This window comes from Erpetoichthys calabaricus, chromosome 17, assembly GCF_900747795.2.
Source record: "Erpetoichthys calabaricus chromosome 17, fErpCal1.3, whole genome shotgun sequence".
NCBI lineage: Eukaryota > Metazoa > Chordata > Cladistia > Polypteriformes > Polypteridae > Erpetoichthys > Erpetoichthys calabaricus.
Genome location: NC_041410.2, coordinates 23813663 through 23841529, shown reverse-complemented (window position 1 = coordinate 23841529; position 27867 = coordinate 23813663). Strand labels below are relative to the sequence as shown.

At 41.3% G+C, this 27867-nt stretch overlaps 2 protein-coding genes and 1 non-coding gene across 4 annotated transcripts in view; 1 reads left to right on the top strand and 2 right to left on the bottom strand.

Annotated features, from left to right (window-relative positions):
- The first annotated feature begins 338 nt into the window (after positions 1–338).
- hspb6 (heat shock protein, alpha-crystallin-related, b6) lies at positions 339–16856 on the top strand. Its single transcript, XM_028823479.2, has 3 exons — positions 339–578; positions 12677–12799; positions 16499–16856. Exons 1-3 carry the CDS (start codon positions 423–425, stop codon positions 16748–16750), a joined length of 531 nt encoding a protein of 176 aa, XP_028679312.1. The 5' UTR covers positions 339–422; the 3' UTR covers positions 16751–16856.
- Positions 13337–13500, bottom strand: LOC114668278 (U1 spliceosomal RNA). The gene has a single exon (XR_003718867.1). It is a non-coding gene; the product is annotated as a U1 spliceosomal RNA (small nuclear RNA).
- A 1702-nt stretch (positions 16857–18558) lies between the features above and the next one.
- proser3 (proline and serine rich 3) overlaps positions 18559–27867 on the bottom strand; it is a 47434-nt gene continuing 38125 nt past the window's right edge. For both annotated transcript variants that reach the window (XM_028823191.2, XM_028823192.2), the window contains exons 12-13: positions 21797–21878; positions 18559–18995 (exon numbers count right to left, since the gene is read on the bottom strand). In XM_028823191.2, the coding sequence (XP_028679024.1) occupies positions 18959–18995; positions 21797–21878 (119 nt within the window). In that variant the 3' untranslated portion in view covers positions 18559–18958. The remainder of the gene's footprint in view (positions 18996–21796; positions 21879–27867) is intronic.

Below are 27867 nucleotides of genomic sequence, written 5' to 3'. Positions count from 1 at the left end.
AGTAATTTTGGGAATAAGAAATGAACCCACTCTGAATGGGATGCCAGTCTGTCAGAGGGTACATTCATATCCAGCCAGGTTAGAGCTGTCAATTACCTGAACACATAATTGTTTGAAGTGTAGGAGAGCACCTGTGGATGGGAAGAATGTTCAAAGTCCATATGGATGGTGACCAGGGTGAGAGTTAAAAAACTACGCTATTGAAGAAGTAACACAATAAAGCAGTCAGTCAGTTCTTTACCTCACAAAAGAGAGTACTTGATGTCCTCTTTAAAAGTAGGCCTGTGGTCACATTACACTGGGTGTTGTGTTTGGTGTTCTCGCTCTCTCTCTCTCTCTCTCTCTCTCTCTCTCTCGCTTTCTCTCAGTCTTTTAGCCTCAGACCCTCCCTCTTGACAAGCAGAACTGATCAGAGCAGCACAATGGAAAGAGTTCCCTCATCCTTCTTTTCCAGCCCATGGCCTGGGCAAGGATTGGTCACTCACAGCTGGCCATGGGTCACTGGCCAACTGGGACAATACAGCTGGACACCGATTTCATTCAACATTCCATCAACAGTTCACAGTGGAGCAGCTAAGGTCAGTGTAATAATAATAATAATAATAATAATAATTCTTTACATTTATATATAGCACTTTTCTCAGTACTCAAAGCGCTATCCACACAGGGAGGAACCGGGAAGCGAACCCACAATCTCCACAGTGTAAGATCTGCGGCATGGACGTTTAATTAAAGCAGAAGAGAAATTGTTGTAATTGGTTTTTTTTTAAATTTTATTGTTATACAATATTGAATGACCATCCATCCATCCATCCATTTTCAAACCCTCTTATCCTGAGCAGGGTTGTGGGGATGCCGGAGTCTGTCTCCGCAAGCACTGGGCACAATCCCAGGACAGGCCACCAGTCAGTCACAGTGCGAAAACACACACACACACACACACATGCACACGCGCACACACACACACACACACACACCCCTAGGTTCAATTCGCCTAGCTTGCATGGCTTCAGACTGTGGTAGGAAACCCATATATACATAGGGACAACATGCATGCTCCATGCAGGGACGACCCGGGATGTGAATCCAGGACTCCTCACTGCATGGCAATAGCACTACCACCACCCCAACCGACAGTGAATCACAACAGATTTAATTTGGCTTTTTTGAAACTGATCAACAGAGAGTGATATTGTACTGTAATATCAAAGAGAAAACAGATCTCCACATAAAGCTCTAAATGAACTAGAGATATAAAACACAATAAATAATTGATCACCAAAGTATTCACTCACATCAAGTCAGCATCTAGCTGATGAACATTTGGCAGCCATCACAGCCTCCAGTCTCTGCCCACCATACCACATCTGGACACGGCCAACCTTGTTGTTCTTTGTTGTCCACTTGATCTATTTTTGGTTTCCTGATGTGCCTCAACAGGTTTCTGACATTTATTAACCCTTTTCAACTACTTCTAAGATAAAGTAGATGCTATATTTTAATGTGGAAAGCATAACAAAACACTTTATACGCAATAACTGCACTACCCCTAAATGACTACGCAACCAGTAAGTCTCATTTTTCTTCCACATGGTGCACTGCAAACCTTATGCTGAGGTCTATACGTTGATCATTTAGTTTTCAACTCATCACAGCTACTAATACAACATTGAGTTCTTTGTTTTGCTTAAAGATGAGCTTTTCAAAGTTTTTTAACAATAGGATTTCTATCTTCTCACATTAAACAATTATTTGGTACTCGTGTACTAAATGGACGGCAGTGAAACCTCCCCCACGGAACCCAACACTACAATGGGTAGGGGGAAACCTTATGCAACCTCCCCTCTTTAATTTGGTGCCACGACCTTTGGATCTCTAGTTTTCCAACCCCAGACATGGGGACGCACTCACTCTGAGGCGGCTTAGCATCTCCATGCATGTCTTCAGGGAGAAAAGCCACACAAGCAAAGGCAGAATGTGCAAACTGCACACACACAGAAGGCCCAGCCGATAAACTGAAACAGAATCAATGCAGTTGTTACTGAAGAATCAATTAAAGCATAAAATCCAAACAGCTATAACCAACGGAGAAATGGAAAAGAGAAAAGCTGGAATTTCAGGTATGATTTGATTGCCCAAACTCTGGGATGAGGGGAGAGACGTAAACAGTTGACCCCTGCAAAGTCACGGTTCAGAGTTCGCGGCCTCAGTCGTTTGCGGATTTTTCTTTAGAACCTCACTAATAACTGTTCACAGAAACCGCAAATATCCTCTGCAATTTTTTTATAGCTTTTTTTGTGGCAATATATAATTTTTCATGCATTTTAATGCTAAATTATTAAAAATATAATTTAATAATTTTGTAACATAAACATTAACGTAAATTCAGCTAAATTTCCATATAAATATAATACTGTATACATTTTTTAGTACTGTAGAGAGAACACAAAGCAGCCGTACAGGAAAATGCGGCTTGGGATGGTGAAGTACTATACCCCTGTACTCAGAGGCGGGAGGTTTGAAAGTAGCCAATCTGAGAGCGTTATTCATTTCTCCTTGCTGCCGATTGGCTGCTGCCCTGTGACGCATCTCCAGCAGATGCAGCCCAGCATTCCCACATCATAACAGTTTACCGCGTGTAGCTATCTCGAGTGTTTCACCGAGTGTTCTCGTGTTTTTCGTTTTGCTCTTCTTAAAGCCCTAAGATGCTGCCCAAACGCCCTGCACGTTCTAAGGCTTCTGGCAACGAATCTAAGCATGGGATTCCTACAGTTGTGCTTGAAAGTTTGTGAACCCTTTAGAATTTTCTATATTTCTGCATAAATATGACCTAAAATATCATCAGATTTTCACTCAAGTCCTAAAAGTAGATAAAGAGAAACCAGTTAAACAAATGAGACAAAAATATTATACTTGGTCATTTATTTGTTAAGGAAAATGATCGAATATTACATATTTGTGAGTGGCAAAAGTATGTGAACCTTTGCTTTCAGTATCTGGTGTGACCCCCCCTTTGCAGCAATAACTGCAACTAAACATTTCTGGTAACTGTTGATCAGTCCTGCACATCGGCTTGGAGGAATTTGAGCCCATTCCTCCGTACAGAACAGCTTCAACTTTGGGATGTTGGTGGGTTTCCTCACATTAACTGCTCGTTTCAGGTCCTTCCACAACATTTTCATTGAATTAAGGTCAGGACTTTGACTTGGCCATTTCAAAACATTAACTTTATTCTTCTTTAACCATTCTTTGGTAGAACGACTTGTGCGCTTAGGGTCATTCATTGTCTTGCTGCATTGTCTTGCTGCATGACCCACCTTCTCTGTTCATGGACAGATGTCCTGACATTTTCCTTTAGAATTCTCTGATATAATTCAGAATTCATTGTTCCATCAGTGAAGACAAGACGTCCTGTCCCAGATGCAGCAAAACAGGCCCAAACCATGATACTACCACCACCATGTTTCACAGATGGGATAAGGTTCTTATGCTGGAATGCAGTGTTTTCCTTTCTCCAAACATAATGCTTGTCAATTAAACCAAAAAGTTCTATTTTGGTCTCATCCGTCCACAAAACATTCTTCCAATGGCCTTCTGGTTTGTCCATGTGATCTTTAGCAAAATGCAGACAAGCAGAAATGTTTTATTTAGAGAGCAGTGACTTTCTCCTTGCAACCCTGCCATGCACACCATTGTTGTTCAGTGTTCTCCTGATGGCGTACTGATAAACATGAACATTAGCCAATGTAAGAGAGGCCTTCAGTTGCTTAGAAGTTACCCTGGGGACCTTTGTGACCTCACCAACTATTACACGCCTTGCTCTTGGAGTGATCTTTGTTGGTCAACCACTCCTGGGGAGGGTAACAATGGTCTTGAATTTCCTCCATTTGTACACAATCTGTCTGACTGTGGATTGGTGGAGTCCAAACTCTTTAGAGATGGTTTTGTAACCTTTTCTAGCCTGATGAGCATGAACAATTCTTTTTCTGAGGTCCTCAGAAATCTCCTTTGTTCGTGCCATGATACACTTCCACAAACATGTGTTATGAAGAGCAGACTTTGATACATCCCTGTTCTTTAAATAACACAGGGTGCCCACTCACACCTGATTGTCATCCCATTAATTGAAAAACCCTGACTCTAATTTCACCTTCAAACTAACTGCTAATCCTAGAGGTTCACATACTTTGCCACTCACAAATATGGAATATTCTATCATTTTCCTCAATAAATAAATGACCAAGTATAATATTTTTATCTCATTTGTTTAACTGGTTTCTCTTTATAATAATAATAATTCATTACATTTATATAGCGCTTTTCTAGGTACTCAAAGCGCTATCCACACAGGGAGGAACCAGGAAGCGAACCCACAATCTTCCATAGTCTCCTTACTGCAAAGCAGCAGCACTACCACTCTTTATCTACTTTTAAGACTTGAGTGAAAATCTGATGATGTTTTAGGTCATATTTATACAGAAATATAGAAAATTCTAAAGGGTTCACAAACTTTCAAGCACAACCGTATATGGTTCAGGCTCTCAAAGTTAATAATGGCATTGATGCTGCCATTCAGACATATAAAACCCTCCTCACCACCATGAAAAAACAACGACAGCAACTTCCCATCACAATGTTCTTCAAACCTATCAAGAAAAGCCAGCATGAAACCCCACCAGAAGAAGACCCATCAGAAGATACGAGTCCTCCAGAAGCACCTGAAGAAGGAGCTGTGCAGTCATTATCTTCATTACATACCTTCATCGTACTGCACAGCTTATTCATCATCATTATCATCTTCAATCAATATCATTCATTATTGGTGAGTACCTATACATTTTACTGTATTTTTACTAAATTCAATTATTACTGTATTTACCCTACTTATACCACAGAAAACAACAGCGCATACCTAAGAAAACACGATTGCATGAATTACAGTACATATAGGGGTAACATTGGTATTTTACATTCTAGCACTGCGGCAGACATAGCAGTACAGTACTGTACGGTATGCGGGTTTACCTTTACATTCTTTTTTTGGGGGTAATGTATTAAGCTGAGCTTGAAATGAAATGAAATTGTTTTGGGGGCATATTTAGGGTTTAAACTATAAAAATATACATTTATAGGCATTTTTTTGACCACATCCAAATTTAGCGAATTTTGGGGGTCGACTGTACTACGTTTGGTTGACTAACAGCAGAGATAATGGCAAAAACTGAAGAAAAGCTGGATGAGTGCCTGCAATTTGTATGTGAAAGCAGCACATGAGGATGTGAAGTATTTTAACTCCAGGGTATTCACCACAGCAGCCTCCCCCTCCATTGTCTTCTCTTATCATGAAGATAAAGGCGGTAAGCTGAGCTGATTGTTATCTCTGCAGCAGCACTAGATGCAGGCAGGTATTCACTTCAATTCGACTCTTTCCAAGCCTAAGTCTTAGGCTGTCTGCCTAGGCAGTTGGCTTCATTTTGTGAAGCATATTTGAGTTTAAATTGGCCAGAAAGGCTCTATCAAGTTTTTCCCTGAAATCACTTTTTTGTTATTTGTTGTTTTTTTTTAATTCTTTAACACTCCCTTCTTATTTATTTTTTTTCTATCTGCTGTACTAGTGCTATGCTGTCCACTAATTCAGACTGCCATTCAACTTACATGTTGTGTACGTTCATTTCATCTCTTCACATAAGAACATAAGAAATCTGACAAATGTGAGGAGACCATTCAGTCCATCAAACTTGTGTGTTTAGCTAATAGCCGCAATGCCCCCAATATGTCACCCAGGCATTTCTTAAAGGTTATCGAGGTTTCTGATTCAGCAGCTATTCCACTTGCACTTCAGAACGGGTCATCCACCTGAAGTTAAGCAAGTTCAGGCCCAGCCAGTGCTTGGGTGGGAAAGCTTGGGCTGCTGCTGGAAGAGGTGTTGGTGAGGTCAGCAGGGGGCGCTTATCCTGTGTTCTGTGTGTGGATTCCAATGGCCCAGTGCAGTGACGGTGACACTGTGCTGTAAAAATGGAGCCATCCTCCAGATGAGACAATAAAACAGAGGTCCTAACTCTCGGTGGTCATAAACGATCTCTGGGCATCCTTCGTAAAGAGTGGGGTGGATCCCAAAGTCCAGGCTAAATTGCTCACCACGGCCTAGTCATTCTGGCTCCTAAATCATCCCCTGTCTCTGATTGGCGATCTCTCTCACCCCTTCACCATCTAACAGCTAATGTGTGGTGAGCATACTGGTGCAATAATGGCTGCCATCGCATCATCCAGGTGGATGCTACGCATTAGTGGTGGTTGAAGTAGCTCCCCACTCCTTATGTAAAGCACTTTGAGTAGTGAGAAAAGCGCTATGTAAATGTAAATAATTATTATTATTTTATGTCTTGGTAGTTCCTCAAAACTCTTTGCGTAAAGAAATACTTCCCTGGCTAAGTACTAAATTTACATCCCCTTAATTCCCATTAGTGTCCTCAAGTAAGTCAGTCGCCATTAAGTTGAAAGAATTCTGTTGGTTCTGCTTTATCAATGCCTTTGAGTGTTTTGAAGAGCTGGATTAAGACCCCCCACAGTCTCCTCTGCTGGAGACCAAACAGGCTCAACTCTCAGACATGTCCTTAATGCTGCCTTCCATTTACCTCAGAAGCTGAGATGTCAGAGCAGGGAATGATGTCACACTCAAGGTAACTGCTGTGAAAGAAGTCACCCTCGGGCACACAAAAAGATTTGGGGCACCCACCCATATATTATACCTAGCTGCAAAGGTTAATTGAAATTGCACAGATGCGCTCAGGATGAGTTCTCAACATGAACTGATGAGTAGTGGCAAAGATGGCAGCTTTAAAGGCAACCAGAACCAGAAGTGACATCACTCTTGGGGCCCGAAACCGGAAGTGACATCATTCTTGGACCTGGGACCGAAAGTGCCGTCTTATTGGGAGTCGGAACCAGAAGTGATGTCTTGTATGAGAAATCAGGCAGGATTTCCCGTGTTTGGTGTGCAGAGAAAATAGAGAAAGGTTTAGTGTACCCTACTGCCCCCTGGCCTGGCATGGAATTACCTTCTTTCGGTCCACTCAGCTTCCTCCTACTCGCACATGTGTGACACTGCGTTGCAGTAAAATATTCAGAAAACCAGTCTAGATGAATGCAGGAAAATTAGGTGTGCTTGCTCTTTTCAGACACAAACAACTACTGAACAAGTGGATAACAACACATTACGCGAGTGTTTCACGCATCGAAACACCGTAGCAACATTTCCACATATAGAAGTTGGACAGTACTGTGTGTTCAACTGATTTAATGAAACACAGATAGGCAGAAGTGCTAATAAATGGTTTAATACCTCAGTTTTCATTGCTGCTGATGCACAGTGCAGCTATCTTGAGGATGGGGTTGGTGAGGCTCTCCCGACTTTCTGAGTAGGAAATCCAATTTGTGAAAAATGTCCTACTTGAAACCTGAAAAAGTCTGACTTCCCAGGTTAAATGAAACACAGCACAAGTCATGGGATGAACTTGACTATTTTCTATTGCACTGCTTCAAGTGCTGCTATGTCTTTCTTGCAAGGTGGTGACCAGACATTCGCACAATGCTCCAAATGTGGCCTGGTGCAAGATATTGTTTGAGTATTACATCCCTTGATTTATGTAGTTGCGCTTGTTGAGGGTTTCCAAACAGTTCAAAATAGTTCAAATGCAGCTACCAGACAAGCATTCCAGCACCAATATGACTCGCTGTAGATAAAAACTCCACAGTCCAAGTGTCTTCCATTTAAAGATTTTAGAGGAGACCCTGGAGAGATGGAGATATCCTCTAGAGAGGAGAGGAATGAAGTGAGACCACCATGACAGAATACATGTGTGTGAATGAGAGGGAGGTCAGTGGAATGGTGAGGATGCAGGGAGTAGAGTTGGCGCAGGTGGATGAGTTTAAATACTTGGGATCAACAGTACAGAGTAATGGGGATTGTGGAAGAGAGGTGAAAAAGAGAGTGCAGGCAGGGTGGAATGAGTGGAGAAGAGTGTCAGGAGTAATTTGTGACAAACGGGTATCAGCAAGAGTGAAAGGGAAGGTCTACAGGATGGTAGTGAGACCAGCTATGTTATATGGGTTGGAGACGGTGGCACTGACCAGAAAGCAGGAGACAGAGCTGGAGGTGGCAGAGTTAAAGATGCTAAGATTTGCATTGGGTGTGACGAGGATGGACAGGATTAGAAATGAGGACATTAGAGGGTCAGCTCAAGTTGGACGGCTTAGAGACAAAGTCAGAGAGGCGAGATTGTGTTGGTTTGGACATGTGCAGAGGAGAGATGCTGGGTATATTGGGAGAATGATGCTAAGGATACAGCTGCCAGGCAAGAGGAACAGAGGAAGGCCTAAGAGAAGGTTTATGGATGTGGTGAAAGAGAACATGACTATGGTGAATATAACAGAACAAGACGGAGAGGATAGGAAAGTATGCAAAAAGATGATCCACTGTGGTGACCCCTAACTGGACCAGCATGAAAGAAGAAGAAATGACATTCGAAGCAAACACATCAAACAAAAAATAAGGGAAAAAATTGGTAATACACACAAAAAAGGGAGGAAAAATGGAAACATGGTATTCTGTGGATTAAATATCTAGTTTGTAGTTGTTATCTCAAGTTTGTATATGTTATCTCATCCACCACATCTACATACTGTGATGTGTGGCTCACAGACTTCCAAAAGAGAGAAGGAGGGGAATCCAGGTTTCTGAAAAAATCAGCTTTATAGTTGTGAAGACAGGAATATTCTCAAAGTATTTATTCAAGTGGGAGCCGTCACTCAAACACACGCATAATGGCAGCAGTGACGATGACGTCATCCCTTCGAAGATGAGAAAAAAAAACCAGATAGCCTTCCTGCACCAGAGAGACGACAGACAGTGAGCCCAAGGCCAGGTCAGCGGCCCGTTTTAGACGTTCCCTGTATCACCCATAAGGCAACAGACACGTTACCCTGTGAGAATGCAAACCAATCGTTGTCTACGTTAATAGAATGTCGGCGCGCAGAGGAGTTGGTGGGTGGTTGGGGGTCTCAAAAATCTCACAATACCTTAAGTACAAAACAAACATAACGATCAGAAAATACTCTATGCCCTTAATGCCTGCCTGTCTGTCCAGCAGTTCATGTTTCTCTCTAGCTGACTAACTTCATTCTAAGGGTATTCTACTGTCACACATTACAAACATTCTATTTTCTTTAACTTACAGGGGGGATAAACTGAATCTTCCATTATCTACGTTATGTTATCTATTTTAGATTCAAATTCAAAACCCAGCAAACTAAGATAAATTTACCATTAACATTAACTTAAAGGATTTGGCTCTTACATTTTATATTCAACAGTGTTTACGATGTTACCTAACATTTTATTTGCCTTTTTAATTGCTTCTGTGCATTGCTTGGATCATGAAAACTGCATCAATGTCAACCTCTAAATCCTTTTCAGAGGCTGCTTCCTGTAGGACACTGTCTCCCATCTTGTATATATAACTGACATTTCTTTTGCCCACATGTAGCACTTTTCTACATTAAACTTCATCTTCCAGGTGTTCACCCAGTTCTGACGCTTGTCCAAATCGTCGTTAACCTGCATCCAGCCTTGCAAGCAGGTTCTCCAACTCACAGGGAAAACTTGGGGGGTTGGTGGCAGCACTGGCACTGCAGCCATCGTAAAAAACCTCATACTGTGTTCTAATGTGGTGCTGAGGTGTCACCCGCTGCACCCGGGTCCCAATCCAGGTGGTCTGTCATGTGGTGGGTGCAGCAACATGCTGTCAGCATATGCTCCTAACCTGTCTGCCATTCCTCTAATTTTAGGATCATCCACAAATTTCACAAGTTTACTAATCATACTGAATGTCATTAATGTCAGTCAGCGAAAAGTAAGGGTCCAAGGACAGACCCCTTCCACTGATGACCTCACTCCAGTCTCCTCTTATCTGTACTCTTTGTCTCCTGGCGGTTAAGCAACTTGGGACCTAATTTTGCAGGCTCTCTCTGATGCCTACAGTTTCTCGTTTTGGAATTTATCTTCAGTGTAGGACTGAGACAAAGGCTTCTTGAAAGTCTAAGTAAATTATGTTGAATGTTTTGTGTCAATAATCCCATTTGGTTTTTCTAAAAAATCTAAAAGATTGGTTTGGTAAGATCTTCCTATTATAAAGTCATGGTGGCTGTTATTTAATGTTATTTTCATGTAAGTTTGTTTTCTGTTGGGAAGTCACATTGTCTCCATTTTCTTTTTCTATTATATCATACTCTGTTGTTCCTGGGGTATCACAATGGAACATGCTACTCCATCACACTTCCTCAATCCTGGTTTCAAATCCTAACCTGGACATGATCTGTGAGCAGTTTGCAAAGCCTCCCGATGTCTGTGTGGTGTGAAATGAGTAGCCCGGATACAGACAGATACGGAGACAGCCAAGTCTAAAACACACACGTTTATTTTTCTTCTGCACAACACACAGTCCCGGGATTTGTTCCTGCCTTGCGCCCTATGTTGGCTGGGATTGGCTCCAGCAGACCCCCGTGACCCTGTTTTAGGATATAGTGGGTGGGAAAATTACTGACAACACACAGTGCACCAACCACCACAATAGACTTACAGTCCTCTCTTTCTCTTCTTTCCTTCCACCCGACTCTGGCCCTCTGAATGGAGTGAAGTTGCCCCTTTTACGTTGTACATGGATGTGCTCCAGGTGCGCCCTGATGAACTTCCTGCAGCACCTCCTGGTGTGGCGAAAGTGTTGCATGGGCACCCAGAAGCACCCCAGGTGCCTTTGATGCCCCACCGGGATGCCTGGAGAAGGGAAGGTCCGGGAGAGGCGCAATATCTTCCCCGGGCACAAGAGCAGCCCCCCTGGATTACATCAGGGCCATGGATTGGGAGCTTGGAAGCTCAACCCTGTTTCAGTCCTTGGCCACAGCCAAGGGGGTGCCTGGATGATCCCGGAGCCCTGGATGGCAGCACTTCCGTCACACTAGGAAGTGCTACCGGAAGAGGAACCAAAGGCACATAAAAGGGGCCGCCTCACTCCAGCCGGAGTCAGGTAGAAGAGGATGGAGCTTGTGAGTGGAGGAGTGAGGACGGAAGAGAAGAAGGAAAGAAAAGACTGTGAGCAATAGTGCTGGTGGGTTGTGCACCGTGTGTGAGGTGCAAAGGACTGTGCAGTGAGAAAACAAAATAAATTGAGTGTTTTTTGCATATCTGGCTGTCTCAGTATCTGTCTGCATCCGGGCTTCTTTTACAGTGGATTTTCTTTTCATATTCCAAAAACTTGCTGGTTGGGTTACTGGTGACTCTAATTCAGCATCATGCTGTAATGGTTAATGTACTGCCCTCAGTACCCTGGGTTCAAACCTTCTGCTCAGTCAGTGTGTAGTCTGCACATTCCTACTGTGTTTGCTTGTTTTTTTTTTCCCCACATCTCTAATACAGCTAAGGTTTTTATTGACTCCATTCCCAAAGTCACTCCAGAATGCAAAGAAGATTCCCTGGGGAGGGAGAAAGCACTGTCCATCCAAACTTGGAGCTGCCACCCCTTATCTCAGCAGGAGTTTATGGCTTTATTGTATGGGTCATATCTGGTTACAGATAATGAATAGAGTCCTTAGAGTTATTGGGGACGTGATGCTGATTAGGTTAACTGGTGGGTTTAAACTGGTTTTGTGTAAATGGGGCCAGAGCTGAATCCTGCCTTGTGTTCAACAAACTGACCCCTGTGGTCCTGAACTGGATTAAGCGGGTTTGAAAATGACATGCTATGTGGAAGTATGTGTGAGTGTGCTCTGTTAAGCTGATGTCACATTGTGCAATTTCTAGTCATAGGGTAAGTCAGACTTGCGGACTGCAGTTGCCGATCTCATCGCTGTACCATGTCAATTTATATAACTGTAAATCAGTGGGCACATTTATCACCCGAGTGCCAACCTTCCATTGCAGCTAACTCTCTCCTGTTTGTGACAACCAACCAATGCTGCCTAACAGAGCCAGTACTGTAAGAAGGGTTAACAGCTGCGACAAATTCAGCCACAATCTCGGCCCCTTTGATTTTTCACTTTTCCATTCTATTGTGGTACATAAAGCACAAGACATCAGACAGATGTCCATCTGTACTGTTTGTGAGGTCCAAAACACCCGTGTTCCTTATTCCTTATCACACTGTACTTGCAGATGAGCATTCGTTGGTCATCAGCTCTCATGCACACAGAGCCCACCCCTACAACTAAAGACAAAATCAAAACAGTCTGATTTTGTCGGCACAAGTTGCAGACTAGATGGAGTGAATCACAGGACATGTCATGGCTGGCATTCACGAGAGCGTGCCGTCAACTGCCTCTGATTCACAAAGATTAAAGACTACGGCTGAAAATAGCTGGAAAAGTCATCTAATGTGTCAAGGCCTTTATAGACTGCAAACCACTTCCACGGCTGTCTACTGCTTTGTGACTGGTGCTGTCAGAATAGGAACCAGCTATCCGTAAGCCTGAACTGAATAAACGTGTTAACAAAATAAATAAAAGTGGATGCATTGCTGTTTGCTTTAAAGAACTGCATGATGACTGCCACTGTGAAAGGAACTCAAGAAATTAACAATTCATTGACAGATTGCTTTTGTTGGCCTTTTTATTGTATTGAATGCAGGCACAAATGGAAACAGACAGCTTCACTATAAGCATGGATGTCAGACACTTCGAACCCGATCAACTCAGTGTGAAGGTTTCTAGAGATTTTGTGGAAGTGCATGGGAGACATGAACAAAAGAAGGTGAGGAATTAAGACATAAATCAATGGCAGTGTGTGGGCATACAATTGAGGAAGCGGAGGGGTGTGACATCTACAAAGTTGGAAATCAGCCTGGCTAGAATGGAAGCATTAGAATATTAGGGCAGTTTTTATGTGACAGGCCACTCAGTCCAACAAAGCTTACCAATCCTATCCTCCTAATTTCTCCAAAAATTATATAATTTTGAATTTCCCCAAACTTCTACTATCTATAAAAATACCAGGAAATTTGCTCCATGTATCATTGTTTTGGTTTCCTGTTTGTTTTTTGGGAAATTTACCTTTAACAAATTTTCCATTGTGTTCCCATGTTCTTGATCAGATCTCATTTTAAAATATCAGCTGAGATCCACTGAACTATTTCCTTTCATAATAATAAATAATTCTTTGTATTAATATAGTGCTTTTCTCACTACTCAAAGCGCTCAGCAATTGCAGGTTAAGGGCCTTGCTCAAGGGCCCAACAGAGCAGAATGCCTATTGGCATTTACGGGATTTGAACTGGCAACCTTCCGATTGCCAGTGCAGATGCCTACTTCAGAGCCACCACTCCACCTAAAAACAGTTGAGTTTCCCACGTTTGGGGAAATCACAGGGGTCAGCACACCCGGAGTGCAATGGATGAGCCTCACCGTGGGAGAACCACCTTAGTGATCATGGTATCTCCCCTGCCAGGTAAGTATAATTTTAATTCATAATTTTAATTGTGCCACCTTTTAATCTCAGATTGCTCAAATGGAAATGGTTCAACTCCTTCAATGTCCCCTCATTGCTCATAAACTTTAAGTCCCAGCATCAGCCTAGTCGCTCTTCTCTAGACCTTCTCTAGCTGTGCTATGTCTTTTTTGTAAAATGGAGACCAAGCCTGCACAAAGAACTCACTAGTGTGCTATAAATCTTAAGCATAACCTCCATTGTCTTGTATCCCTCACATTGCGCTATATAACCTAGCACTCTGTTAGCCTATTTGACTGCTTCTGTACACTGTCTGGATGTAGATAGTGACAGGTCCACCAGGACTCCTTCTCATTGTATTCAAGTTTCAGGCCCCCACTGCATATTCAAATTGTACATTTTCACTTCACATTTACTTATAATACATGATATGTACTACAAATTGTGAATCCTGTCCAGGCCTCACTACAATGATTCACTGATTCTACATTATCAATCTCTTCAACTGGTTTAGTACCATCTGCAAACTTAAACCAGGTGGGATGAAATAAGAACACGGCAAGTGGAGTGTGTGCCTGTACTTGAGTCATGAAGATCACAAGTAATAATTAAGATTCCATGCTGCAACACAATGAGTGCATTCACATGCGCTTCAATAACCCAATTCTTCACAGAAACTTGATTTCTAAAATGCCATGGAAACCATTATATCCAATTTGATAAATCGTGCTACTGGCCTCCGAGAAACCTGGCTGACAGAGGTAGATTTCTCGGCGAAAAAAAACGATTATGTGGTCATGTAAACCTGTAACTGGATTACTGTTGAAGGTTCTGTAGTCTGCTGTGAACACGGCCAGGTAAGCAGAACAATGTAGGCCGGAAAAAAGGTTGGTGTGCCAACCCATTTAGAATACACAAATAAAGAAAATTAGCCATTCGGGCAAGCAAACAATCAGGGCTTCTTAAAGCGCTGGTCATTAAACTTTTAGCTGGAATGAGTTGGAACTCTCCTCGTATTATGCTGGGTCCAAAGGAGACGCCACCTTCCAGGTTCGGGCGCCATTTATATAGTTTGGACCAGAAAGGGTGCGAGATTCGTCAGGGCATTGTCCTGTGTTCGGGAAAAGGAGATTATTAATGTCAGTAACTCCTCTCGTTCAAGTGCTTACCTCGCTAGAACCATGAAGATGGCCCCGCAGCGTACATGTGTGACAATGAGCATGCAATCTACGTCCACAAAATACATTTCCAGTGTCAAATGCATTATTCATTCACCTGACTGAAAAAACTCTGTCTCAGTACTTCAGAAATTTGCTAAATTTATGCTTTTGAGACAAATGCACAGTGCTAAACTCAGCGACATAATATCGAGAACAGTAGGGGAAACAGTTAAAAGTAATGTGCGTTACGTACTCTGATTGCTTTTTAAAGTCACAAGTAACCTAATGCAATACTTATCTTTTATTAAAGTGAAAATACCTGTGTCATTATTATTCCAGCGGCACGGGGTGTAAGGCAAGAAGCACACGTACCGTTATGCCAGTCCCTCGCAGGGCACAATCGCACAACCAAGCAGAAATGAGTAAGCTGCATGCAACCTGGCAACAGAAACCTATAAATAAAGCATCAGTTTGACTAAACATATTTATAAAACGCAAGTAAATGATCACAGGTGTCATGCTTAATTTCAGATTCACAGTTGCTGATTAGCGTTTAATAACATAGGAGTGTTTTGCCAAAGGAGAACTCCAGAAGATTCCTTGCACAGGTTAACAAGGATTATTAAGAAATCAGGTTTCTGTCTTAGTCGGACTATTCATCGTATCCTGAATATGTCGTAACCTGAATACGTCTGTGCATGTAAATGCACTAACTGAAATAAGAAAAAAGTCCAAGAAGGGGAATACATTTTGTAACTATCACATTATGTCAAAGTAGCAAGACTTGTCGCTGCCTGCGAGGAATCTGGGATTTGAAATTTTGGAAGTTGGACGATTATACAAAAAAACGAAAGAATACGTCAAGGGTTAAACACTTTTTAATTGCCACTGCATGGTCACTGCCTGCACAGGACTCCCATAGTGCATACAGCTGCCAGCTCTTCCCCAAGTAAGCAACACACACAACTGGCTATCCACATCTAAAACAAAATGTTATTCATCAGACCAGGCCATCTTCTTCCATTGCTGCATGGGCCAGTTCTGAGGTGCACATGCCCATTGTAAGTGATTTCTGTGATGGACAGTGGTCAGCATGGGCACTATGACTGGTCGGCAGGTACGCAGCTCCATTCGCTGCAAACCCTATACTCATGGACAATATTAAGTTTTTCATCAATTTGTGCTACAGTGGCTCTTTCTGTGGGATCGGACCAAACATGCTAGCCTTTGCACCCCACGCTCATCAATGAGCCTTGAGCACACCTGACCCTGTCGCAGGTTTACCAGTTGTCCTTCCTTGGACCACTTTTGGTAGGTACTAACCCTTGCCTACTGGAAACACTCCCACAATGCCTGCCATTTTGGAGTTACTCTGACCCATTCATCTCCCCCATCACATTCTGGCCCTTGTCAAAGTTGCTCAGATCCTTACACTTTTCCATTTTTCCTGCTTGCAACTGTTCATTTGCTATCTAATATATCCCACCTCATTGACAGGTGCCATTGTAACAAGATAATCAACGTTATTTACTTCACCTCTCACTGGTTTTAATGTTGTGGCTGATCAGTGTATATAAACACAGAATTAAAAAGAAATCTTCTGCCATGCATTCTGCCTCCTCCATTTACCTGACAAGCTGATGACCTGACAAGCTGCTTTCAACTAGTAACAGGTTAAAATCAACCCTGGTAATTAATTATTTCTTGGCAGTTTGGTAAACACTGTCTCGTCAGAAAAGTGAATAAAAAGAAATGATTGGCCCCTTTAAAGCATTGTAAAAACAATTGGTGTAAAAGCATTTATCAGGATAATCTAGTCCTTACATTTTCTGATATCTTCATCTAGGATCAACATGGATTGGTGAGCAGAGAGTTCCAAACGCGACACCGGATCCCAAAAGGTGCGGCTGTGTCTGCTATCAGTTCATCACTTTCCTCAGAAGGCATTCTTCGGGTAATAATCCCATTGCTCAACTCCAAGTCCCAAAATGAACATTTGGTACCCATCTCAGTGGGACAGGATATGCTGGAAAAGATCAGAGTGCAAACAAAGGACAGAGAGGCGATATATGTACAAGACAAACTAAGTTTGAAATAAAGTTCTGACTGCACAAAACATTATGGTGTAGGATAGTATCAAGAGCTAGGACATTGCTAAATTCTTTGCATATTAACACCATACTTTATTAAAGTGTGTTAACTTAGCCATTGGTGCTTTTCCACAGCTTAATGAACACAAAAAAGAGACTCTGCGACTCCATGATTTGCTCTGAGGGAAAGGAATGCAGTGTCATGCTACTGTGTGTTTAGGGTTTCCTTGGTGCAAAGATTTATGGGAAACCAACACTGTGGGGGATGGAAGACAGTTTTGGACCCCTTGTTATGTTGTGTTTTTTCATTGGAGTTTCCAATATTTCTAAGCCTTTACAGCACCACTTCAAAACAAATGGTGTAATGAGATCCCCAATAATTTTGCGAAAACCATACAAATCAATACAGGGTCTGTCGGAGTTAACATGTTTATTAAGATGGCCACAAGCATTGATGATGTACTACAAAACACTAGAATTGAAGAAAAACTAGAAGGCTAGTCTCACCTTTCCATACTCTTGTTAAACATCTGTTGAACTGAAACATTCTTGTGTGTGCTAGTCTCTGAACTTCTTCAATGTAATATTGTTAAACATGTCATGGAGTTTGCACAATTCTCCTTGTGTCAGTGTGGCTTTTATCAGGGTACTCCAGTACCCCTGCTATCCTAAACAAATACAAGTTAAACCAAAGTGAACGGCGTGTGTCAAATTGGTTGTGACATTCTGCAAATTTAAAACAGATTAAGTACTTGATAATACTGGTTACTGCAAAAGGTGCAGCATAAAATAAGGGCTTCAGATTTTATTAGCTAATATTACCCCGTTGAGATTTCTAAAGGTAACATTCTAAAAATGGCCAAAAAGATAGAAGGCCGTGTCAGAAAACTAAGAAATGGGGAAAATGAAAGTGCATATAGAATTTAATCGAGAAATGGTTTAGTCAATAAATGAAAAATAGCATTGCATAAAAATAAATTAATTAAAAATAAAAAAAGAAATAATAATAAAATTGGAGCATTTTATTTTTGCTCCATTGTGTACTGGCAGCACAGTGGCTACTCTAGCTTCCTCACAAATCCAGTGTCTGAATTTAAAATACTGTATTTCCTTAGATCAGGTGTCATTTTGGCCCGGACGTTCTGCATGGGCACTGCAGTGAACTAAAGTTCATCTACAGTTACTACCTCACTTTGCGTAGACTTCGAGTTTGGATCTTTCTGGTGTGGAATACAGCCCTGACACAGTTAGTCGGACACCGTAGGTTGTCCCCAACACACGTTTATTCATATTTACAAGTTACAAATAGACAGCACACAACCCAGTGCCCCAGCACCAATTACCCACAAAGTCCAGGCCCCACAACAATGCTTCTCTCTCTTTGGTCCGCCTCCTCTCCTCTCGAGATCTGTCCTTCTCCACTCCCGACTCCAGCCATCGAATGGAGGGGGGCGGCCCTGTTTATATCCACCCGGATGTGCTCCAGGTGCCTCCCAATGAGCTACTGCCGGAATTCCCTGGTGTGGCAGAAGTGCCGGCTATGTACCCGGAAGCACTCAGAGTGTCCCTGGTCTTCTTCCCCCCAGCACTTCCGGGTGTGGCGGAAGTGCTGAGGGCCAGGGCTCCTCAGGCATTGGGGCACCCCCTGGCGGTGACCAGAGGCCCCTAAAGGGTTGAGCTTCCATGCTCCTTTCCTGTGGTCCCCAAAGCCAACAGGGCAGTCACCCCCTTGTGGTCTGGAGGAGGTGTAATCCCTCCTCCGGTCCTTCCGGGCGTCCCAGCTGGGTACCGCCCCCAGCCGCTCGCCACACTGGGTAATGATTGGAAGAAAGGTCATGATAGTCAGTTACAATTTTGTAAGTGGAATTGTATTTTCTTTAAAAGTGGATCATCATTGTCTGATACATGTTGAGATGTTTTGTTGGTAACCCACCTTAATAAATAACTACATGGACAAAACCCTCCTTATTTTTAAAGTAAAAGGTCTGTTCTGCTCCTGACATACGCCAAAGGCAGCTATTGTTTTCTACATTGCTCACATATAGTCAGCTGTCAAACATAAAACACAATAAGAAGTACAATGTGAAATAAACTTTAAAACACGTAAAATATATTTTATTTTAATAAAACACAATATATACAATGTAGAACAAAATTAAATAAATCAATGTTCTGAAATCTTATTTAAGAGTGTTTTTCATTGCCAAATATGAAGATTAAGGATTATATTCAGAAATCTTTGCTTCAACTTCACTGTAAAAAAACAAAAGGAAGAAATAACAAAAATTACATTAGCACTTTGAATTTTTATTAAATATGTCACTTTTTGGTTGAATCTATTATCCTAGTCTGATAGCATCTAGTCTTTTGGAAAACAATACTATGTTAAAACCCAAGGTATTTTATTGCTTATATAGGGGGAAGAATGCCCATTTCTCATTTTAGATGTCAGACTTTTTTTTTTTTTTTATAACTGCAATATGATTTGATGAAACAAAGGAATACTCCACCCAAAAATGATTTTTATATGTTATTTACCCTGTATGTTTTGTAGTGATGGCTGAGAAACATTTAATCTAATTTTTAAAGCAAAATGGACAGAAAAAAAGTTTATGATATACTGTAATAGTAATGCTATACTACAGGAAACAATGTGAGAAATGTAAGATTTTTTTTTTCCTTTTTCCCCATGGAGGTTACTGGTGTTGCATAATCCATGTGTCAGTTATGCAGTCAAATGCTCAAAATGATCAAAAGGACTTTCTCATAATATTCTGTTTATGAACTGTAAATAAGGGGGCGAGACAGATCCCTTACCTGACAATAAACACCCTATAAACCTATGATTAGTACATTTTAAACTGAAGGAAGACATTCAAATATAAAGTCCATGGTAATTAAGAAAACCTGTATATTCCAGATAAAATGAACTCAGATATTTAACAAAACGGGGGTTCAAGTTTTATGGGTTCCCTTTGAATACTCCTGTTGATTGATCCATATTACTAACCGAGAATAAACCAGATATGGACGCAGGGACACGGCGATGGGACCATGAGACGTACTGCGCAGGCGCGCGTCTCATAGACCCGCAAGCGAAGTCGTATCCACTGCAAACGAAGGAGTCACGGACCAAGAATGAAAGAGCTCAACTAACATGAATGAGAAATGAAGCAACAACGCGCCCATAGCTACCACTAACGACACAACCACCCAAAAAAGAGGATTCTGCGCTGCACCAAGAGTCACACGTAAGAGGCTACGGAGGCCCCACAGGTCCACAAAGATAGTATGGAAGCCTCAGACGTCACCACCATATTGTGTGTAGCACTACTGCGGAGTGAAAGCGCAGGCGTCACCGCCATATTGTGAGTGGCACTACTGCGGAGTGAAGTTAGGAATAATGTGCTGCTTGGGATTGTACAAACCGCTGAACGCTTTACACCAAATTCAAACACAATACAGTTTAACAATCCAAACACGAGCCCACCTAGATAAGATCAATGAACGCAGGGGCCTAAACACGCGTCTGAAACTGTGGAAGGAAAGCAGGCACGGGTTCAAAACGAACGAGCTCGACTGACGGATATACAAACACGAGCCTGCCTGGATAAAATCAATGAACGCAGGCGCCTACAACATGCGTCTGAAATGCCGTGGGTAAAGCGGGCACGGCTCCAAAACGAACAAGCTCGACTAATGTATTTCAGGATATCCAACGCCGGGGGTAGGCGAGCGAAGCGAGCAGGGGGCGGAGCCCCCTTGTATCATTATATTGCATGTTCCAAGTTTGTGTGCCACTGATGGACTACAACGAGCTCTGGCCTTGCGTTCATTCCTGTATGGAAATTTATATGGGTCCTGAATATTACGACTTCAAATGTATCTCACGTCAATTATATTATATGTAAAGGAAGGAGTTATATTATATGTAAAGACATGGGTTAAACTTCCAGCCCACCTTTTCTCCATTTCTGGTACTGTACTATCAGTCGTCTATAGGTGACATGCAAATAAGAACTGTATTGCATCTATGTATACATATTGATAAACAGTAACCTCATTGTTATTTATTTACTTTTTCTCAACCCCTTAACTCCAATCTTCCCTACCAAATGATGGAAGAACTTCACTTCCAGCTGTAATCATATGAAAGTATAAGGATTCGATTTTTCTCTTTTTTTACCATTTACAAGAATCAATCTGAGTTACTAACATTTGCAATATACAATCTATTGGAATAAAAAAATTTAAATTATTTCATCAGCATTGTACATAAATAACAAATGCATTCCCGCTGATAGCACAAATTTATTTTGGATTTGGAATATTACAACAAAGTTTGATGTGATATCTATAAATTGTAACTTCTCAGGCAAACTACAAACTCATTTTTTTCTTCATCTCCAGCTCACAGATGCTCCAAGGTTGATTAATACTGAATGTATGATTCGTGAAATGATGTCATCAAAGAGAAAGTGGACAAGCATGAAACCTTAGGTGAAATAGCCTGCCGTGTGCTTTGTGTGTATCTCTCCTGACTAGATAAAGTTCTGCCTGAAGCTCTGTGAGCAAAAACAATGGGCATTGATGACCTTAAAATAAAAAAGTAAGTGGATGCAAAGCATTGCATTTACCTCTGAACAATTACACATCTATAACACCAAGAGCTTTAAACACACATTTGCTAACTGTATTTTCCAACAGTTTTTTAATCTTAAATAGAATTATTGGTTGCCAGTCAAACTACAAATATATGGTCTCAAGCTCAGCTGTATTTATGAAAACACAAGACAAACGTGCATGAAAAGTACTTGAAAGACAGACACCTAACTGGAAACATTTATTCTTGTTAACATTGAATCACAGTAGATTTAATTTGGCTTTTATGATGTTGATCAACAGAAAAAGGATCTTTAATGTAAAAGTGAAAACAGATTTCTTTAAAGTGGTCAAAATTAGTTACAAATATAAAACAAAAAAAAAACTGAATTCATCCAAGGGAGTGAGTACTTTTTAAAGGTGCTGTAAAAATGCATTGCATTGCACAATACCTGAGCTGCTCGTTGACCCAATCTCTCTGTTGCCGTAAGACTTGAAGTAACGGATCATCTTCAAACTCAGCTCCATCAGAATCTTAAAATGTTTAATTAAAAAAAAAAAAAAAGAAAAATGAACTGCAGCAGGATATGAAATGATACACTGCATAAGCTGATATTACAAAGAATCTACTATTTTCCTTGATATTATCCATCCATCCATCCATTGTCTCCCGTTTATCCGAGGTCGGGTCGCGGGGGCAGCAGCTTCAGCAGAGATGCCCAGACTTCCCTCTCCCCGGCCACTTCTTCTAGCTCTTCCGGGAGAATTCCAAGGCGTTCCCAGGCCAGTCGAGAGACATAGTCCCTCCAACGTGTCCTGGGTCTTCCCCGGGGCCTCCTCCCGGTTAGACATGCCCGGAACACCATACCAGGGAGGCGTCCAGGAGGCATCCTGATATGATATTATATACCATAAATGAAAAAAATGACAAACCATACACTTTTCTGAGATTTAAATATAAAGATAATGTGAAATAAAACAGTAGTTACTGTAAAATATTTTCAATACATAATAATGAATTTTATTGGGACTTCCATGTTCTGAACTGCCCATAATCCTAGCAGTGAAGTGTCTTCCTAAAGTGTGGTAAAGTATAACATGCACAGACTACTTCACGTTCACATTGCAGAGATGTAAGAATGAAGGCACATTTATGATAAGTCTTTATACTTACAGAGATTTCCTGGAGAAATATGCCTTAAAATTTCACAGAAAAAGCTACTTTGCTTACCTTATTGTCTTGTATTACAACAGCACAGCGTGAGAAGGCTGTCAAATCTGTAGACTATCTAAAGACACTGCCTTGAGTCAATAGCAGTTCCTCTGGACACCTGCAGCTCTGGAACTTCAATTTAAATGGTTACCAGGCTTTTTTTTTTCACCCCCTTTGATATATACAAAGAGGAACTTAACATCTAATCCATTAAACTTACTTCACGTAGCATTTTCCACCCCAGATCCATTACTCTATTTTCTAACATCCACATTCAGTCCAGGGTTACAGGAAGATTCTGGCAGCAGTGGACTCTAGGTGGGAATCAACCTCTGAAAAAGTCCCAGTCCATCACAGAGCTAGCTCACTTGTGTACCACACTTAACGCAATGTGGAAGTCTTTGGGATGTAGGATGGAAACACAAACATGCAGAACAAGCAAACTCCACTCATTCACTGCCCAGGGTGGGAATATAACTGAGGCCACTTGAAATGTAAGGCAGCAACTGTGCTGTCCTCACCGCCAATCCAACTTCTAAAAAACAATTAAATTCTATCAAAAAAGTGTGGAGCTATACTGAGACAGTCTAAGAGACATGGGATGATGTACTGTCTTTATAACAAAAAAATACAAGGCCTGATTATGTAAAACTTTGTAAAATAAGCTTGTAAAAACTTCTGAAATCAAGGCCTAATTACCAGAACTCACCAAATCCACAGCGACCAACTTATTTATAGTGGAACATTTTGGAATTGTTCATATATAAAGTTCAATAATATTCTTTTTCATTCTGCAAGAGCTTCTTTCAAAATTCAAGAAAACTTTGTAAATTTGGTTTTGAAACTTTGTGCAAATATATACAATGAAAAAAAAATGTGACAGGTAAATAGACAGTCTCCTGACTGGCGCTTACTTTTACTTTGCCATGTGACTTTAAAGAACAGATTCAATTTAGTAATAAGTTCTTTGGCTTTTTTTTCTTCTTGAAATAATCACTGAAGTTTGGAGGCTGCTCCACAAAACATTCACTTCTGCTCTTTCTGTGGCCTTAGCCAGTCTTAGGGGTTAGGATTAGGGTAGGGGATATCAGCTACGAATAGCTACACACAGATACACTAATCCCAGAATTAAATTCTAATTAAATCGTCCTTAACTCAATTGTACGAGATTACTAAAGACAACCTATTAACATTTCTCATTAAGGCCATTAGGGTATATTGTACCTAAGGCCTTAATCCATTCCATCTCCTTCTTAAGCCTATAATTTTTGTTCCAATATGCCTGTTGTTCAACTCCAAAAAATATAGGTAGATGTTCAGACTGTCCAAAATGCTTATATAACTCAGTCTGTTTGGTTTGATCTTCTATTAACCGGAGGTGTTGTATACATCTTGCCTTGATTGAATTTTTTGTTTCACCTATATATACAGTGCATCCGGAAAGTATTCACAGCGCATCACTTTTTCCACATTTTGTTATGTTACAGCCTTATTCCAAAATGGATTAAATTCATTTTTTTCCTCATAATTCTACACACAACACCCCATAATAACAACGTGAAAAAAAAGTTTACTTGAGGTTTTTGCAAATTTATTAAAAATAAAAAAATTGAGAAAGCACATGTACATAAGTATTCACAGCCTTTGCCATGAAGCTCAAAATTGAGCTCAGGTGCATCCTGTTTCCCCTGATCATCCTTGAGATGTTTCTGCAGCTTAATTGGAGTCCACCTGTGGTAAATTCAGTTGATTGGACATGATTTGGAAAGGCACACACCTGTCTATATAAAGGTCCCACAGTTGACAGTTCATGTCAGAGCACAAACCAAGCATGAAGTCAAAGGAATTGTCTGTAGACCTCCGAGACAGGATTGCCTCGAAGCACAAATCTGGGGAAGGTTACAGAAAAATTTCTGCTGCTTTGAAGGTCCCAATGAGCACAGTGGCCTCCATCATCAGTAAGTGGAAGAAGTTCGAAACCACCAGGACTCTTCCTTGAGCTGGTCGACCATCTAAACTGAGCCATCGGGGGAGAAGGGCCTTAGTCAGGGAGGTGACCAAGAATCTGCTGGTCACTCTGTCAGAGCTCCAGATGTCCTCTGTGGAGAGAGAAGAACCTTCTAGAAGGACAACCATCTCTGCAGCAATCCACCAATCAGGCCTGTATGGTAGAGTGGCCAGACAGAAGCCAATCCTTAGTAAAAGGCACATGGCAGCCCACCTGGAGTTTGCCAAAAGGCACCTGAAGGACTCTCAGACCATGAGAAAGAAAATTCTCTGGTCTGATGAGACAAAGATTGAACTCTTTGGTGTGAATGCCAGGCGTCACGTTTGGAGGAAAACAGGCACCGCTCATCACCAGGCCAATACCATCCCTACAGTGAAGCATGGTGCTGGCAGCATCATGCTGTGGGGATGTTTTTCAGCGGCAGGGACTGGGACACCAGTCAGGATAAAGGGAAAGATGACTGCAGCAACGTACAGAGACATCTTGGATGAAAACCTGCTCCAGAGCGCTCTTGATCTCAGACTGGGGGACTGTTCATCTTTCAGCAGGACAATGACCCTAAGCACACAGCCAAGATATCAAATGAGTGGCTTCAGGACAACTCTGTGAATGTTCTTGAGTGGCCCAGCCAGAGCCCAGACTTGAATCCGATTGAATATGTCTGGAGAGATCTTAAAATGGCTGTGCACTGACGCTTCCCATCCAACCTGATGGAGCTTGAGAGGTGCTGCAAAGATGAATGGGCAAAACTGGCCAAGGATAGGTGTGCCAAGCTTGTGGCATCATATTCAAAAAGACTTGAGGCTGTAATTGCTGCCAAAGGTGCATCGACAAAGTATTGAGTAAAGGCTGTGAATACTTATGTACATGTGATTTCTCAGTTTTTTATTTTTAATAAATTTGCAAAAACCTCAAGTAAACTTTTTTCATGTTGTCATTATGAGGTGTTATGTGTACAATTCTGAGGAAAAAAATGAATTTACAGTAATCCCTTCTCCATCGTGGGGGTTGCGTTCCAGAGCCACCCGCGAAATAAGAAAATCCGCGAAGTAGAAACCATATGTTTATATGGTTATTTTTATATTGTCATGCTTGGGTCACAGATTTGCGCAGAAACACAGGAGGTTGTAGAGAGACAGGAACATTATTCAAACACTGCAAACAAACATTTGTCTCTTTTTCAAAAGTTTAAACTGTGCTCCATGACAAGACAGAGATAACAGTTCCATCTCACAATTAAAAGAATGCAAACATATCTTCCTCTTCAAAGGAGTGCACGTTAGGAGCAGAGTCTGTCAGAAAGACAGAGGAAAGCAAACAAATCAATAGGGCTGTTTGCTTTTAAGTATGCGAAGCACCGCGGCACAAAGCTGTTGAAGGCGGCAGCTCACACCCCCTCCGTCAGGAGCAGGGAGAGAGAGAGAGAGAGAGAGAGAGACAGAGTTTGTTTTTCAATCAAAAATCGATACGTGCCCTTCGAGCTTTTAAGTATGCGAAGCACCGTGCAGCATGTCGTTTCAGGAAGCAGCTGCACAAAAGATAGCAACGTGAAGATAATCTTTCAGCATTTTTAGACGAGCGTCCTTATCGTCTAGGTGTGCGAACAGCCCCCTTGCTCAATCTCCCTACGTCAGGATCAGAGAAAGTCAGTGCAAGAGAGACAGAAAAGTAAGCCGGGTAGCTTCTCAGCCATCTGCCAATAGCGTCCCTTGTATGAAATCAACTGGGCAAACCACCTGAGGAAGCATGTACCAGAAATTAAAAGACCCATTGTCCGCAGAAATCCGCGAACCAGCAAAAAATCCGCGACATATATTTAAATATGCTTACATATAAAATCCGCGATGGAGTGAAGCCGCGAAAGGCGAAGCGTGATATAGCGAGGGATTACTGTAATCCATTTTGGAATAAGGCTGTAACATAACAAAATGTGGAAAAAATGATGCGCTGTGAATACTTTCCGGATGCACTGTATATTATTATGCACTTCCTACATTGTATGCCATTCTCAAGTAATCCTGCATAAATTCCATCCCCATTTTCTTTGGCCTCCTTTTTGGTACCCTCCACTCCACCCCATCACAATGACCCTCTTTAGCCAGTCATTCTTTGACTTCTACCCCACAAGCCTAAACTTCTTTTGCTCATTTCTTTTTAACATACCACTTATTGACGCAATTCTGCACTCATCTTTAAAACTTTAGCCTGTTTTAGTTGCATACCAATCCTTTAAATTCTGCAATTGCTTTCCTTTCCACTAACGAAAATAAGCACATCCCATCCACTTCATCTTTTTCATCCTTTCCCACTTTGATTTATGTTTTACCTTCATTTGATGTATATCACACCCCTGGCACCACATATTTTTTAAATAGCATGCTTAAATGTTTCCCTTAATAGAATATAAGCTCCATTAAAGGTCAGATTCGGGAATAACTCATGGGCCTTCTTTCCTGTCACCCTCATTAAAAGTGAGAATGTATATCTTTCCCTCTTTGCCTTCAAAATGTTACTTAATGACAAAACTTTCTTACTTTCTCCAAAAACAAATCCTTTTCCATACCCAGTTCATGCTGAAGTACAGTCAAAGTAAAAGGTATGTGAACCCCTAGGAATTATCTATATTTATGTCTAATTCCCATATAAAACATGGTTGTATCTTCATGTCAGTCACAATAATGAACAAACACAGTCTCCTATAACTAAAGATACACAGATTTTCAGAGAATTTTTGACCACATTGAGAAAAGCCAAGCAAAATGACACCTTTTATTGGCTAACTAGAAAGATTACAATATGCAAGCTTTCGAGGCAACTCAGGCCCCTTCTTCAGGCAAGATGTAATGGCTGTGGATTACATCTTGCCTGAAGAAGGGGCCTGAGTTGCCTCGAAAGCTTGCATATTGTAATCTTTCTAGTTAGCCAATAAAAGGTGTCATTTTGCTTGGCTTTTCTCTACATTCATAATGGCTAACACGGTACAACACCCTAGTACTACTGACCACATTGAATAGGTTGGAAGGTTGGAAAAAGTAAGTGAACCCTAAGCTAATGACTTTTTAAAAAGCTCATTGCAGTCAGAATTTCACACACCTGGAGTCCATTTAATGAAACAAGTTCAGAGGTGTGGCCTAGAATTACTTTGATTGATAAAAAACACTATAAAGTTTTGACAAGAAGCATATCCAGATGGGAATCATGCCTCACACAAAAGAGCTGTCTGAAGAGCTACAATTGAGAATTGTTCATCTACATAAGTCTGGAAAGGGTTACAAAGTCATCTCAAAGATTTTAGATATTCA

Coding starts and splice junctions, on each gene's coding strand:
- hspb6 (XM_028823479.2), top strand. CDS start 423: ATGGAAAGAGTTCCCTCATCCTTCTTTTCCAGCCCATGGCCTGGGCAA. Junction 579..12,676: donor TTCACAGTGGAGCAGCTAAG/GTCAGTGTAATA, acceptor TATTGAATGCAG/GCACAAATGGAAACAGACAG. Junction 12,800..16,498: donor GGAGACATGAACAAAAGAAG/GTGAGGAATTAA, acceptor ATCTTCATCTAG/GATCAACATGGATTGGTGAG.